Below are 16,716 nucleotides of genomic sequence, written 5' to 3' on the forward strand. Positions count from 1 at the left end.
TGCAGACCAGTTGACTACTGGACTCAGTTTGTGTGTCAAGTTATACTTCATGTACGCCTGGACAATTTTTATCTTCTTTCTTCTACAGACTTGTAAGGTCCAGAACATCTGCTGCTACTTGGCAGAGAGCAGACTCTCCCATTTCTGTGGGAAGAAGGGACAGAGATGTTTATTCACGTTTATTCGGATGAGTGAATCTTCCACAGCCTTGTGCTGTTAAGTCTGAGCTCAGCAGGGTCTTTAAACACTGCCTGCACGTGGTCCTGTTCAAATCAAAATTCTTAGTTTGTTGTCTCTGCTCTCTGCACAATGAAAATGCAGAGTACAGCTCGTAGCGTTGGTACTGATCGCAAGTGGGGTTGCAGGATGGACTGTACTGAAGGAATGCAGAGCTGGTACCTGAAGGGCTGCTTTCTGCTGGGGTCTGTTTATTTTAGTTCAAGGTTAATTCGCAGTGGGTATTAGAGCTGATTCCTTCTCGGCAGAACCCCAAGAGAGGAGACTTAGCAGGTGCGAAGGTGCTCTTCCTGCAGTATGCTGGGATTCAGAAATAAAACCAGTGGCATCGTCAGATCACCATTTTGGGCAAGCTTTTCCGTCCCAGCTCAGTTATTCCAAGCTGTCCTTGAGTGGGAAGGCTGGGAGTGGCCCACAGGAGGGCTGGTGCTAGCATGTCATGAAAAGAGTTCTTGCTGTGTTGGTGAGGAGGCAAAGGAGGGCTCATTTTCCTGGCTTCCAGCATGTGAAATATACATTTAATGTATGTGAAGACAGATAACGTAGTAGTTTATAGGAAGCATCCTTTGGTGTTCATCCTGGTCTTGTAAAAGGATGTTTATCCTTACCTTCTCCCATCTTAACTTTTACTAGATTATTGTATTTCCTTACTGCTTTGTCTGTAGTAGGATAATTTACAGTGTGCACGTGTCAGGATACGTTAGCAGGCTAGTTTACTTGTTGAAACTGTTCCGTGCTGTGAGGTAAGGTCCCAAAATTTGTGATTTAGGGAAGAAAATGAATTGCTCAAATATGATTAACTTTGCTTTGCTCAGGGCATATGCTTTATATGTCTATGTAAATATTTGCAAAGAAATGCAATTCACCGAAAACACAATTTGCAGAGTTTCAAGTGTTGAATTTGGAATTTGGTCACTGTTGACTGCAAATGGATGTATTTTTCCCCAAATACGTGTAGGTGGCACTGTTGGTCTATGTATAGTCCCAGTATGCAGAAGGTGGCTTTCTAGCAGTTTCTCAGACATTTTAAATTTGGGGTATTTGAAAGTGCTGGCGCCGTGCAGCATGGATTTTTGGTGGATCCTGGTATCTGTCGTTACAGCTGCTGCAGCAAGCTCCCCCGGTTACTCCCAGGCAGGATGCTAGAGGCACTGCCTGCTTCCAAACCCAGTGATTGCCTCAGTGTCGATCCATTTAGGATGGGAATTTGGGGCAGAGCACTACCTTTAATCCTTTTGAGAGTTCATTTGTGAAAACTAATTGAACAGGAGGCAATTAAATGAAGTTGATATAGCAAGATAGTGTGTGGGATTCAATAAAGCCACTGGTTTTACCTTGCTTATATAGGAAAGCAAAAAGCTAGAGGTGCCTTATGGAGAAGGCTCCCAGGAATGACAGAGCATCTCCAGGGAGGAAAAACCTCGGGGAGGGAATGGTGAAGCAGGGAGAAGTTGGAGCAGGAGCAAACTGGAGGCAAGGGTGAGGGGAAAAAACACAGTAGCTACATGAGGAAAAGGACTATGTATTCATCATAACCGGAAAATAGCCAAAACCTGTGGAAGTATTCTGTAACAGAAAAGTAGTTCTTTAATATTTCGTCAAACTCAGAATTGATGTTGCTGTCTTTGGGGCAGGATGTGGACTAACTGCTTCTTTTTGTTTCTCTTCCTTCTTTCTTTCCCCTCAGCGTTCAGGACAAAGATGGAGTGCTGGATCCTGCAGCCATCCCTCGCTTCATTCCAGAAATCACAATTGGAGGCAATGAATATGATAAAATCTATTATGAGTATCGATCGGTAAGTAAGACTGGAAGGGGAGCAGTTGTATGATAGCCAGGCAGCCGTCCCTGCCGAGGCGTAAGCACGTTCATAACTGTCCTGTGCGCAGCCTGGGTGTCAATCTCATGCACAGGGATACACATTTCTAAGAGTAAGTTCTGGATTTTGCCCAGATCCCCACCTTTTTTGAAGTCGAGCTTCCCCACAAGAAGAATAATGAAGCAAATGGTTTGTTTCGTAAGCTGATTTTCTTTTTTCATCTTTAGATGTGGACTAAAGGATAAGTGGTTTTCATTTGTTTTTGTTTCTCCTGCCCCGATTAGTCTCTGACCTCTGAAATCTAAAATAATCCTTTGAGTCAAACAAGAAAATTGAAAACCCATGGCGACTTCTATAAAGAAGACCGCTTATAAAACGCTGAGGGAGGGAGTGTTTTTTCTGGAGTAGGCTGAGGAGGTACGAATGTTACATTGCTTCTCAGAACTGTTGTTGCTTTAAATAGTGTGTTTCTGTACGTGGGCACACATCCAAAGCCTGTTGTGGCCCAGTGCTCTCTTACACCTCATGCAGGCTCCCACACAATGTTTTAATTAGCTGCTTGTCTTTCTGGTTCTGGAGACAACGGCTTCCAATTGACTTAGCATTTTGCCCTGTTGCTTATTGTTATTTAGCTGGCATGGGGTCCTCTTGCACCATGTGGTGTTTTCCTAAGGCCCAGGTATTGTAAATTCTCATTAGAGAAATTGTGGAACTGATGACAATTAATACTGATTAGACAAACTGAAGTTACAGGTGATGGTATATTTTCAAGTTGGGTTGAAATCTTCCTGACCGTTGTTTTCAAGCAATCACTGAAGACAAAGGAAGGAAGGTCTATATAAATTGTTGTAAACCATGATTTTCATAGTCAAAACACTATCATTTTCTGGTCCTGTTAGTGTACAGTCTCTTACTGAAATTAAAATGTAAGATACAGGTTTGTGGACTTGTTTGGAAACTCTGAACTAGCAATGTTTTCATCTGGAATAGTCAGTTCAGAAGTCCCTGTGAATATTCAACATAATTTGTTCCTCCTCAGCTAACTACGTAGTGGAGAGGTTCCTGGGTTCATGCTGTTCTGCCTCATTTGAGATGTAGTCTTTCCAGCTTGTAAAAGGGGCTAAAGCTAAAGGTTAAAGCAGCAGAAAGAATCTCGGTACTCCTTGAGGTTGTCTAATGGGTTTGAAGACTCCCTGGTCCATCTGAGAAATTCCTATCAGAATTTTGTGCTTCTTGGTATCACATTTTTAAGTCCAAAACTTCAAGCTCAGACTAAGGATTTTTGGAGTCCTTCACTCCAAGAGACGTCTGTGCGTGCGCGGCACATATTTCAGAAGGATCTGCTGCATGACTTGTCGCCAGCATGCAACATCCATCTGTACTGACAGTGCCTTTCTTCCCGAAGATGATAGGGTTTTTTTGGCTGAAATGTCACTTTGCAGTGGAGCTGGGAATTACTGAGGCTGCCTGACACACAGCTAGATGTGACCTCGGTGCTGCGTGCTGAGAACCAGGGGTAATACTTCTGAAAGCCTTTTTTTTTTTTTTCCTGTAGCTGTACAACAGCACATTCCTCATTGTGCTGGCAAGAAACTGAGAATGCCCTGGCTCATCAAATAGCTGGCTTCCAGGAAAAACTGTGACTTGCCTTGCAGATGTAGCAAAGGGATGCTTAGGAGTAGGAATACGAATACCTGAGAAGGAAAGCTGCGCTCTTGGATTGTTCTGCTCGATGCCAGTTAGTTGACAGCAGAAGCTGAGCACTGTCAGGGCAAAAAAACCATCACCAAAATATAATCTCTTTTCTGCAGGCATGCTTTTAGGCCCTGCTTCAGGAAAGCACTGTGGAAAGTGGTAATGTCCTTTGGAATAAGGAGGAGTTGTACATTTCATGAAGCATTCTGTTAAATTCGGGCAATACTAGCTACTCTTTTTCTCTCTTCTGAATGCTTAGATGCTTGTAATCCTTCAGGGACGGGGGAGTCTATAGGGATGGTGCACAATGCAAAAGATGCTGAGTTTTCCTAATTCTCATAAGCTACTAGAAGGGGAGCACAAAGCCAGCCCCACCCGCTGTTTTATGTTCTAAGAATTAAATTCTTTGTCTTGAAACTTTGAAGATCTGTGTTTTTCCCTCCAACTTTGTTTAGCAAATGAAGGTGCGAATTTCTTTGTAAGACAAAGCTTATATTCAGAGGTAATACAGCATGAGACCAGCCAGTGCAGGCAGAAAAAGCAGATGAACTTCTAGACGTACAAATCTTGGCTACGAGGTTGCTGGGTCTAACGAGAGGGAATCGTAAGCCCTTGCCTTGCCCATGTCTATGCAGGGATGGTTACAGCTGTGCTACCGCTTTTGCATTTGAAGACAGATAAAGATTTAAGGCTCACATGACTTGTAAGTAAAGACTTAATTATGGTGTAATTACAGAACTTTAACTTTTCCTTGTGGGAAATACGTGCTTTTTAAGTTAGTGTAATGATGTTTACCACATAAATACAACGATTTGCGTAGGGGATTTTTTCCTAGGCAATCCTTTAACTAGTCATAAATCCTTGATCATACCAATAGGCAGCTAACTGCTGTGCTTTTCAGAGTTGCATGCATACAATTCATGCTGCCTAATAATGGTGGTTTTCAGGGATTCACAAATTCCAGGCAGAAGCTGGTTTTTGTTCAAAATATTCATTAGTCAGAAGCAACCTAGGAGGAGGAGGAGGAAACACTCTTCAGAGTCCAAGATTTTAGTATGTGTGCCTTTCTGCAAAATAATGAGGTAGCCACATACAGCTCTGAATACTAGAAACTCGTTTTTTTATGTATATCCTCTAAATTTCTTCTATAAGCGTTCTTTTCGCATGTGAGGAGGTGGCTTTCTGCCTCCTTCTCTTACCATGAAGTCATCTGGCAGGGTTCAGCCGTTCTGTTGAGGCATTCATAAACTTCTAAAGATGCTTTTCTGGCAAAGGAAAAGTAACCTTTTAGTCAGGTTCTGTAGATCACAGATAAGCGTGTTCATTCTTCAGTGAAGCAACATTATTTTAGGAACTGTCAGACTAGTAAAGACTTGACTACTCTTTTTTTTTTTTCTTAACAACTGCTGTATCTCTCTGCTTTCTTCCAACCGCGCACAATCCCCACGGATAATGCTCCAAACTCCATGTGCGCCCTGCGAAGCTGGAGCACTTAGGCAGATGTGTTTGCAGAGAAGACGAAAACAAATGGTTCTGTTTAATGGAATCAGTGTACTTAAATAATGTACTTATGTACTTCACACTCCCGAATGCTGTTGGCAAGTCCTGCTGAATCTCCTAGGGGTGGTGAAAAAAGGCTTCTTTTATGTGCATGCTCTTTTCTGTATACATAAAAGTGCAGCTGTCTGAGATTCATATTCCAGTCATCATCTACGTCTTTACCTCTGAAAACAAAGCTGGAGAACTTTAAAATAGTCTTTGCCACCTCTCCCTTCACTGCAGATCATAAGGAAATGATCAGCATTTCATTTATACAAACTTTGTGCCTAAATACAAAAAAATCAGTGGGCTTGCTTATCACAAGCAAGACGTACCAGAGCCTGGAGTCCAGTGCTTGCTGATGTTCACTTGGGCACTGGAGCGGAGAATTCCTTCGCTAGAACAGGTGAAAGCAAAATGGTTAAAACCTAGTTTCCTTTCTCATGTCATCAGCCCTACCAGAAAGCATTTGTGCTAGCCCACTCACCCCGACCCTGGTTCATGTAACCCAGCTCCTCTGTTTGTCCAGTGGCTTGCCCCAACGTCTTTAAACACAAGTCTAAGAAATCATGAAGGACAAAAGGGCTATTTTTACTATTGTGTGGCTAAAAACTGTGGCTTGCATCTCATGCTAGGTCTAGGATTTGTTTGGGGTTGTTTTTCCCATCCTTTCTCCAGGGGGCTAAGATTGTGCAGTGGGAGGAGTATCCTATCCTATCCTCCTTACAGTTTGCTGGAATTCTCTAAGTATACGTGCTGGTGTGTATATTAAAGAAAATGACCAAATGCTTGGGCACACAGATTCTTCTTCAGAGAAGACAGGCCTAGGCACCTAGAAGTTCCTCTTGTACTAAGACAAATCCCATATCAAAATGTTGTATCTTTTATTAGCCTAACTTATACGATTAGAAAAAAGGTAGTCGGGGATGTGTACCTTACCCTTGAAGCAGGCAGTTGTGATGAATTCTTTGAGGAATGTATTCCACACTCCTGAGCTACCTTCAAAGACGCTTCCTATCCCAATATGACTTCCAGCTCCAGTGAGTGCATGTGCTTGTGCGTAGGGCTTGCTTAGATCAGTTTTAGTTGTCGTCTTTCAATCTGACGTGTCCTTTGGCTCTTGCATTGAAATGGTGAGCCACATGCTTCCCTTCCTTTCTTTGCCCTCTTACTGCTTTTCCCCACCATGCAGTGGCTGTTTGCTGATCCTGGCACACTTCAACCTCTGTCCCTTGGCTCCTTTCCTTGATGGTTCTCATTGTCTTCCTTCGAACCATCTAATTGTGTGATGTCCTTTTCTGTGGCGAGATGAACTTTGCACGTGTGCTGTATTCACCATGTGAGGAAAGCAGAGGCTTATTTGGCAGTAGTGTTGATTCTGCTTTGTCCATCCTTCTCAGTGCAGCTCTATATTAAGCAGAGACAAAATGAGCGGCTCAGATTTTTCTGCCGAACACTTAACTCATCAAGAAAGCAAATAAGTATGCCACTCAAACGTAAGAGAAGGCTCTCATTTTATTTTCCCCACCCTTTTCCCTTGGTGGAAGACTGCTTTTGGAATATGGGAATGCTGACCATGAGGCAAGGAAAGCTTGAGGTAGTCAAAGACCTAGCTGCTGCTATAAGGTGCAGTCCAGCTCCTGTAACTGTGTCTCTGGCAAGTCCCTTCAGCTTGTTAACCTAGTAGGGATTTCTTTTTATTTTTTTTTTATTCCTGGACTAGTCTTATGCTAGATTGCCAAACTGAATGGGTTCCTGGGGTTAGGTGAATACCGGAGCTGTGGAAGGGGAAGTAGCAGCAGTGTGTGGCTGGGGTGAGATGGCTGCCTTTCCACAGCAGCTGTACCAGCTCAGCTGCCTTGTCAAGCTGCGTCTTCGTATCCTGCTCCTCATCCTCCTCCATTCTGCCCCAGGACGTGGGGAGTGTGTGGCTGGCAGTCCCCTGCAGTCTTGCATAGCAGCAAGTGGAGAAGAGGCAACAGGTTGGAGGGGAAGAGTGTCCCACACTTTTTCCCCCAGACATTTTATTACACTCTTTTGTAAGGATGCAACCTTAGGAGGGGAGATCCTCAAGTGTGCAATGTCTGCCATGCCTCCAGTAGTTGCAGGGAAATAGCTGTAACACAGCGAGCTTTTGAATGATGGGAAGGTGACCCTGCAATGTTAGTCAACTCTCAGCCTCACATCCCAAAAATATGAGTATTGTAAGAGCAAGTGTTTATAACGTGAAGATCATAGCTAGCCCAAAAGGGAGAACATTAAGGGAAGACTTGTGCCATGTCAAAGAGAGACGTGGAGAAAGTTGCATGCGAAGCGCAGCCCGAACACTTCATGGCAGCTGTGGTTGCAAGGGGCTGAAGATGGCTGCTGGCAAATAGGGGTGGGTTAGGAAGCCCTTTAGCTTTCTCATCTCCTCTGAGAGTGCAGAGCACTCCTGGCTTACACACAAATCTCCCTTTTAAAATACCTTGAACTACAAAAGAAATACTTGAGCTTTCAGGAAGCCAGAGTCTGGATCAACAACAGGGAGTGTTTGTGTCAGTGACGCATTGAGATTTAATGTGGTGATACTGCGTGGTGGGGTCCTCAACGTCTTGGCCTTTTGGCTGCAGGTTTTGGGTTACAAGAAAAGCTACAGGCTTCTAAAAAAAAACAAAAACCCCACCCCTTTGACCAATTCTACTTGTATGCACAGAGGACATTACCCATGCCTACGTACAAAGTGCAACTGCTGCAATAAGCCTTATCTAAGCCATGAATTGTCTTCTGTGGTACTCTTGCCTTTGCAGAAGTAGGGAGGTTAGGATATCTTTGTTCTCCGTGTTTGTGATTGTTACCATAGCGGCTGTCTTTGATACAATCTTCTGTTTTCTCTCTCCTGCCATTTTTTCTTGGCTTGATGAAGTTTTCATTTTTTTAGGATCAAGGCCTCCCTTCCTAATTCTTATTTTAATGGAGGTGTTTGACAGCTGTAATGCCCAGCTCTGTCTGCTCTTGAATCCAGGAAGGAATGAAAACAGACACACAATAAATCAGGAAAGGCTTAATTTAAGGGTTTTTTTTTTCTGTTTTATCTCTGCAAAAATGTTTTTAGCCCTTTCTAAAGATGTTGCCTGGCTAAATATCGGTAAGAGCAGAAGAATCTGAAGAATAACTAAAACCCAGGAATGACGAAGTTGTTCCTGAAGGGTACCTGGAAAGGGGTGGGAATAGGCATGCGATCTGCTTCTCTTCCCACCTTCCCACTCCTCCTCCACTGTCGCCAATCTTGAACGTACGGAGAGAGCGTGAGAGCAGCCCCTCTTCTGCTTTAGAAACATGTAGCTTCTCTACCCTGCTTCCCTTGAAAAACATCATGGGCAGTTGGCAGGGATATCTATCCCAGATACGAGGGGGAAGGAACCTGAGAGACCTTGGGACTATCTCAAATCTTGATCTTGGTAGTTGCGTCTGTTTTGCTTTAGATGACAGACCATGCTGTCCCAGGCACTGGGTACCTATGTAAATCAAAAAGACAGTAAAATCCCACTGGCATTAAAATAATCCATTTCAAACGTGACAGTCTACCACTGAGCCCTATGAAAGAAAACACTTGGTTTTGTGGGAACACATCCTCCCTCTCCCAAACCTCTCTCAATCCCATACCCATGTAGGAATGTGATCCCCAGGGTAGACCTCTATTAAATAAGAAAATAAAACCCCAAGGAAAATAGCTCGGAAGAAAGATCTTTTGTTAGTGATTAAGCAAAGTGGAGAAAAGTTGCAGGTGAACTGCTCCCACTCCACTCTTCTGTATCTCCTAGGAAACTTTAATTAAAAAAAAAAAATCCAACCCTCAGAGGACAGTTTCACTGTGGTGTCTTATATTGAAAATCATGCTCTAGATCAGGAAAAGGTTTTGGCAAATCTGTAAGAAGGATACTTGGATTTATTTCTCGCTCTCCCTGCTTTGCTCCAGCTTCTCAAGGGTGACATCTCCATGGGTCTTAAACCATGAAATCGTGTCAGTTTGAGGTGTTTAACTGTGCAGGTGTGGTGGTACAGTTTTGGTTGGGGTGGCATTAGTATATTGTTTTCCTTGTTTCCTGATAGCATTTTTCTGCTGAGAAGTGGTTTTGGGCTTTTTAATGTAGAACTGGCATTCCTACGACCTGCTACTACCTTGAGTAACGTAACATAAGGAAAGCTATTGTAAGAGGCTTTTTGCATTTTACCTATCCAGTTAGAAAAGCAAGCCTGCAGTTGGTATAACACTTCATCTGGCTTGGATATAGTTACTTGGCTTTTTCCTGCAGTAGGTTTGCACTCTGTAGTGAACAACTGACACTTCTAACATATTTGCCGAGAAAAACCAAAGTGGATATTATTCTGCCACTCTGGAGAATAGTCGCTAGGGCAAGTAGGCACTGTGGAGAAAAGCCACAACAAAATAATTTAGCCGTACTCTGTTGCTTATTTATTCGTGGCTGTCCTGCAAAAGCAAGGCTGGAGACATACATTAGATTGTTTATGGTGTTCGTAGTCGTTCAAACTGCAAGTCACATTCATTTCTACAAATCTGCTTCCTGCTTAAGCTCACTTATATTGTTTGAAATAAAAAATACTTCAGCTTTAAAGAAATAACGCTGTGTCCTCCTTATGGACACTTCTCTTTCCAAAAGATTTCTACTGTCGTGTCTGTCTTTTTTAATGAATGAATCAAGGGCAGGACAGCGTTCATTTGAACAATTTTGGCAAATTGGAATTGTTTTAACCTCAGTTCAGTAAAGCTTTTGAGTATGCTTGTTACTTGGGCTATAATGAATGTTAACAGCATTAAGAATTTTGTTTGAGTAAAGAATGGCAGGAGTCAAGCTGTAAACAAACATCTATCTATGCCAATCCTTTGGAAACCAAACCATACACACCTTGAATGTGTGTTTGGGGGGTATTGCACCCGCCTCCCCATTTTTTTTTATCTGTTGCGCTGGAACATGGGAACCAAACCCTTCCAGAACATAGCCAATGTATGGAGCTACATGTTCCTAGATTCTCTCGGGTTTTAGCTGTGTGCCAACAACAAACACTGGCAATAAACTTCTGGAAGTTAGGATTTCTACTGGAAAAAGCAGTAGTCTTCGCTAACAGCAGTGATGGAAGGTGCTATTATTATGCTTGTTATAAACAGCCACTAAACGAAAAGGTTTGGATATTGATGAATGAGCCCGTGCTTGCAGAGTAATGACTCTGTTTTTAAGTGCTCTTTGATCAGCGCTGCTCAAAACATGCTATTTATAGATCTCTTTTAGCTGTGAAGCCCAGCCATTAGTAGAAAGCAGCACGGGAATAGAAGGAAAAAACAGTAATTCTTTTTGCTCTTGAAATGTTGGAAAACAAGACAGACTCTAAACTGATGGATGTAGACCTTTTCAGATTGTTAAAACTCTCCAGAGCTTTACCTGTACATGTCTTGTTTGAAATTGTTTTGAGGAGCTATGAAATGCAGCCGCAGCATATAGCAAACAGCTGGCTGAAGCTGTTTGTTGCTACTCTGCAGCCTATACCACTTTATAGGGCTTTTCATCATGTTTATAGTTTTGACAGACACTTCTGTGGCAGAGTTCTTAATTTAACTGATGAGATGATCTTGTTTTCATCTTTTTACTAATGCTCTTTTAAAGTTGGGCAGTTTCATTCTTGTGAGCTGGCTCTACCTTTGGGTACAGCTCACTTCATTAGTTTTGTGCTCTGTGTGGTGGATTTTACCGCGTACTTCTTGAGATAATCGTTGCTGCCAACTTTTAAGTTCCGCACAGGGTAATGCAGCAGACCAAGACTTGGTTCCCCGTCTCATCCATTTCCATGGAGTGGAAAAATCTGTTCCTTGGCCGTGACCTTGCAGGAGCTCACACTTACCTCCTGCTGCAGGGATGCCTGTGAGCTGTTGGGTTTGTCTAGTGGGACCTCTGTTCCCATTTGCTTGTTCGTTCCTTCTTCAGTTGGAAGCTCTTGAGGGCAGAGACTTAAGTCTTGCGTTGCAAAGTGTGTGTCTGGACGGCTGCCGTGATAACGACAGGGCTTTTCTTACTTTTCCTGGGAAAGAGGGTTCAGCTTTGGTGTGATGGTCAACTGCTTTCTCTGCCACTTGGTGCTGGACAAACCTGTTGGTGGCTCTATAGGTCTCTTTGGGCTGAGGTCAGTGAAGGACCTAAGAGGATTTGAAGGGATTTATTTGACCCTCTGTGCTACTCCTTTTACTTTCCTGTGGAAGTGTGTTGTTAATAATGAATCACGCGTAATGGGGTGCACTACTATTATTTTTAACGTGGCCATTAAATCACACCTTTTCTTTGGCCTTACTTAAGTGTGATTTGAAGGTAACGCGCGTGGAGCGTTCCTGTGAATGTGTCAGCCACTTGCAAATGGTGTGGCCTTGCTGACTTTCCTTATAGCTCTGACTGGGAAACTTGCTTGTAATGCACAAGTCTCACGGAAAATGCAAGTCTCTTCCAAGTACTTGTCTGGTTTCGCATTGAGACCCTCTAAATTTTGTGTCAGCAGTATCCTTCAAGCCATCGGCTTTGTTTGATGGCACCTGTATCTTGTACTGGAAGAGATGGTGAATATTCAGTCCCTCTCTGTGTTCTCACAGTTACTGGCAAGTTATGCAGAGCTTTGTCCTATCTCCCTTCCATCATCTCTTTTCTAGGCTGGACGGTTTACCTCTTGCTGCAATACCAGCAGCCTCAGGGCTGGCCGCTTGTTCCCATCCCTGCCCTTGTGCTGGCTAAGCAGCCGTGGGCAGAACAGGCTGGGAACTTCAGCTGGGTGCAGTTTGGAGCCCAGACTTAACCATTTGTTGTCACCAAAAAAAGCACATCCTACCACCTGCCCCGCATCCCCACATCTTCCCTGGTGCTCCCACCACTCTTCTTTGCAGCGGTCTGGTATGTGTTTGGCTGACTGAGCTTTCAGAGTCACCAAAAACTAACCCAGGCAGGAGTGAATAGCTTTGCGCTGGGCGAGGGGGTTGATTGAGCTTGTGGAATGATCCAGCGAAGCTGCAGAGCTGGCTTGGACTGTGCAGCGGAGAGGTGAGAGGATGGGTACTGTAGGACCTCTTCTTGTTGGCATCATGCTCTTCAGTCCGTTCAGCCACACTGTGCGACGTCGCTGCAACACTTTTCCTTTGGCCCTTTCAATCCAGGCTCCTCGTGACATTGAGCAAACGCTTGTTCTGGCAGGAGGTGGGCACGCGAGGAGCTGGAGGGGAGGCAGAAGACCGCAAGAACAGGAATGACTCCTGTTCCAGTGTTTTTTTCCAAATACTCAGGAAGTGCTAAAAGATCACCAGCTTCCTCCGCTCTGGGATAGACCTACCTTGTTCCTAGTTGTGCAGCTTTATTACTACAGACACGGCTGTAAAAAAGTGAGCTTGGAAGAGCCCGTTCTCGGGAGGTCGTCTGTGTTACTTGTACCTGGTGCAGACAGTGCGCAGAACACAAATTCACATCATTCTGCTTGCTAGGTAATAGGGGATTTGTTTACTGTGCCTTCCTCTTCCCATTTTTTTTGGCTATTTTGAAAGCTTGGCTGTAACATATCCCAAAACTCGACTGCTTTTGCCAAGGCCCACTGTGAACGATGGAGTATGGATGAATACTTATTATACAATTTGCTTTGATGTATTGCATGTCTTTAACCAAAGGCACATGGGGAATTTGTTTTGGACAATGAATTTGAATTCTGTTGGGACTGATATTGTATCTTTTAAAGAGGGCAGATTTACCCAGAAACGAAACTGTAAACTCCTGTATTTTCCCAGAGAGCTCCTGTTGCTTTAATAATCTAATTATCTGGGAATCTCTTGAAGTATCAAAGGGCCAATTATGTGCTGCCTGGAGAGGACCAGGGAGAGCTGTTTTTGTGCTAGAATTAATAGATACAGGCTGGTCACAGCAGGTCTGATGTCCTCCCTAGCTCACCACTGTAAATTTGTGGGGCAGAGATAGTAATCATTTATTTTCATCTCACATCTCCTCTTTGCTCAGCAGGAGTAACTCTTAACAGGACTGTGTGGTTTCTTCTGATATTTAGACAAGACATTAAAGACAACTTTAAATGAAAAACCTTAGAAAAACCCATCACGAATGGCTTGTAATGGCTTGTGACAAGGCAGGGTGGGGAATGTCTCACGAAGGAGGTAGAAGTCTTCTGTTAGCTTGATGTTTTAGGGAAAGAAGTGTCTTATTTTCTGACCTTCAAATAAAATAAAAAAAAGAACAACCCCCCTTCCTCAAAACAACAGGCTTCATCCTGGATTAAATAGCTGTTTTTGTGGCCTGAGTATAGATTTCATCAAGACTGGGTCTTGCTTCTCTCTGCAGGGGCAGCTCTCAAACAGGATACTCTTACAGTTTTTTGAAAGGAAAAATCATCAGGATGAGTCAGGGGTCCTGTGTGAAACCAGCGTTTGTGTGGAGATGAGCAGATGAGCTGTGCTTAATTATTTGTAAAGGCTGCCAGCGGATAGCTTATTTTTAAAGGAAGGCTTTTATTACAGCATCTTCGCTTGCTTCAGACTTTCTCACAAAACTCATTTGCTTTTTCATGGTGGTTTGCTTCTTGATTCCAGTATTGTATCTCAAAGATGTTCTGTCTCTCTTTTTCATTCCTGGAGACGGGAAGAGAGGTTGTGGAGATAGACTCTGCTTTTGGAGCTAGGACCTAACGATCTCTGGCATTTCAGGTCATGGTTGGTACTTTCCGAAGGGGACTGCTTCAACACCTGAGACTCAGAGGTTGAAATGTATCTACATCTGTTTCCTCCGTAGGATCACTCAGTTCAGAGTAGTTGCCAAAGGAGCTACTTTATGCACTGATCCTGTCGCTGGCAGGTTTTGTTGCCATGGCTTAGTTACCTAGCCGGTACGGAGCCTGGTTTATGTCCATTCAGGCTGAAACTGCACTAAAAATTTGTGTTGCTTTTGCAAAGCAAGTTGTTAAGAGATGATTTCGACGACAGTGTCGTTGGCACGCTTGTGGTGAGTCTTCTGTCACATAAGCGTGCTTTCGCTGACCCGACGCAGCCTGCTTTGCCTGGAGGAGCGCTTGCCTTGCCTGCGGAGAGAGCACGTACACTGTGTAAGGGGAGTTTGCTATTTTAACCGTACTGGCAGGCTTTCTCTCGTAGTCCTGTGTGCTGCGTCTGTAATCCCTTAAAATGGCTGCTACTTAAACAGCCTCTTTTTCCCAAATCTTTAAAGCTGAAGGTAGAACGGCTTGGCCACTGAATTTTTGTGTCTGTAACGCTGCCTGAGTGCTTTTGCAACGTGGCTGCACACGGCAGCAGGCTGAGAGGGCCAGACTTGGCTTTCCGTCCCGATGCACGATCCTCTCCCTCCTGAACCCTCGTGGAAGGCTTTGGTTGTGGGGCATCTCTTTGGCTAGATGGACTACCAGCAAGGCGGTTGTGTGCTTCAGTGTCTCATGTCCTTTTACAGACTTGGAGGTAACAGATCCTCCTCTCTAGGTCTAGACACAACTCCTCGAACTCCCAAATGCCAAGACTCTGTTTAGGCTACTGCTAATCACCTCCATTTGCTCTCATCTCAGTGATAATTTGCTTTCCCTCCCTGGTGAGGGTGCAGACCCTCCAGCTTTCCTAGTACATCTGATGCTCCCCTCCCAGCGCTCCACTCCATCCAGCCTTTCCCTCTGCAATGCATTTCTTGGTTTGCTAGGCTCAAACCGTTCCTTGCGTGATCCTCTTGTGACCTGTACGTCCAGCCCAAGCTCTTGAGATGCTGCCAGGAGGAAAGGCTTCCTGCTGCGGTTCCCCAGCCCTCTGCCGTCTCGCGTGCAGCGAGGGGCAATGAACCATACGGAGGGGTGACTTCGCGCGGCAGCACCGTGGTTCCTCGAGCCCTGGTTTGGGAACCACGGGTACAGAAAGGTCGGGCAGGCTAACCTGCTTGTCTTGAGCTGCCTAGGTGTAGGCTGCTCCCAGCAGCGTTAAGGGTCTGTGCAGAAGAGTTGCAGCCTGAAAGATCAGTGAGGTTCAGAGGCAGCAAGTGAAGGCTGTTGCTTAGGTCCCAGGGTACCAGTGGAATTTGGGTAGGGGGTCCAAGAAACTTTGTTTTTTCCAGCGAGTAGTGGCTTCTGGCTTTGCTTATGAAGACAGGCAGATATTGCTTTTGCTTTAATAAAGTTAAGTTCAGCTCTTGAAGGCTAAATATGCAATTTCATTTGAATGGTTTAATTTAATGTAGTAATTAACTCAGTATTTCATGCATGAAATATTTCATGTATTTAATAATGTGTGCCTATTTTGGCATGAGATTCTACTGACTAATTCAATTCCTGTACTACATGCTACAGTTAGAGGGATCATCTCTTACTAAAACTGGGAACAAGAGTGCGTAGGGGAGAAGAATTGGATGAATCCAGGTGGAATATGCTGTTGTCCTGTTGAGCTTGTTGGCCTAGTTTTCATCTATATTATGGCATAGTGTTTTTTGCGGGCTCCCCCTTCAGCTGCACAGCTCAACTTTTTTCAAAGAGACTGATTCTTCTATAAGTGTTAATCGTTATGTTGTAAAAACATATTTCATGTTGCACTTCTGCAGATACCACGAGGCACTTGATAAAGAATCTAAAAATTTCCGTAAAGAGTGAAAAGAGAAATGTTTCTGACTGAACTTTCTCCTTTCTCTAGCTTCCTGGTCGCAATTTTAGGCAAGGCTACAATGCTGATGTTGGTGACAAGTGGATCTGGCTGAAATGAAATCTGCTCCCTTTGGAGCCTTAACCGCGATGGACCACAGAACTTGAGTGAAGAAGAAGCCGAGTTCAGTGTGCCTGCTCCTCATCAACTGTGTAGCGTGAAGAAAATGCGGGTTAAATCATCTTTGAGCTACAGCATAAGAGAATAGACTCCTAGAAGGGAAATCACTTTATTCTGGTTTGTTCTTCCCTGATGAATTCAGGGTGCTTTGTCTTTGGATGTCGGATAGTCAATGTGTGATAGCGAAGTGATCTGGTATTACAGGGGCAGACTTAAGATCAATGCTGAATGAACTTTCTCTTCATCAAGTCTGTGGCATATTGTTATATGGGATTATTGTTGTTTTGCTGAATCAAGAGAAATTAAACCTGTATGCTCCTGGATCTCACAAAGTTAATTTCTTGCTCTGTCATGCATGGTGTTTTATTAGTTTCATTAGAAGAGTGCACATGCTAAAAAAAAATGTGCTTGCATCATGGTCTGAAGGCCTCTTACTGGACGTCAGCATCAAAGCAGGCAAGCATAAAAAAGTTCACTGAGAGAAGGAAATAAGTGTTGATCTCAATTTAAACAGCAAAATATCTGTGCTTAAAAGTATAAAAAAATATTCAAAATAATTGCCAGCAGTTGTACTCATAGCTTCTTCCTTCGAATGGGTGCTAT

General features: G+C 43.8%; 1 protein-coding gene across 2 annotated transcripts in view; it reads left to right on the forward strand.

Moving 5' to 3' along the window:
• NDUFA10 (NADH:ubiquinone oxidoreductase subunit A10) overlaps positions 1–16,436 on the forward strand; it is a 43,487-nt gene extending 27,051 nt beyond the window's left edge. For both annotated transcript variants that reach the window (XM_050900294.1, XM_050900295.1), the window contains exons 9-10: positions 1,925–2,033; positions 15,985–16,436. In XM_050900294.1, coding sequence (XP_050756251.1) covers positions 1,925–2,033; positions 15,985–16,053 — 178 coding nt within the window. In that variant the 3' untranslated portion in view covers positions 16,054–16,436. The remainder of the gene's footprint in view (positions 1–1,924; positions 2,034–15,984) is intronic.
• Positions 16,437–16,716: the final 280 nt, after the last annotated feature.

This window comes from Gymnogyps californianus, chromosome 7, assembly GCF_018139145.2.
Source record: "Gymnogyps californianus isolate 813 chromosome 7, ASM1813914v2, whole genome shotgun sequence".
NCBI lineage: Eukaryota > Metazoa > Chordata > Aves > Accipitriformes > Cathartidae > Gymnogyps > Gymnogyps californianus.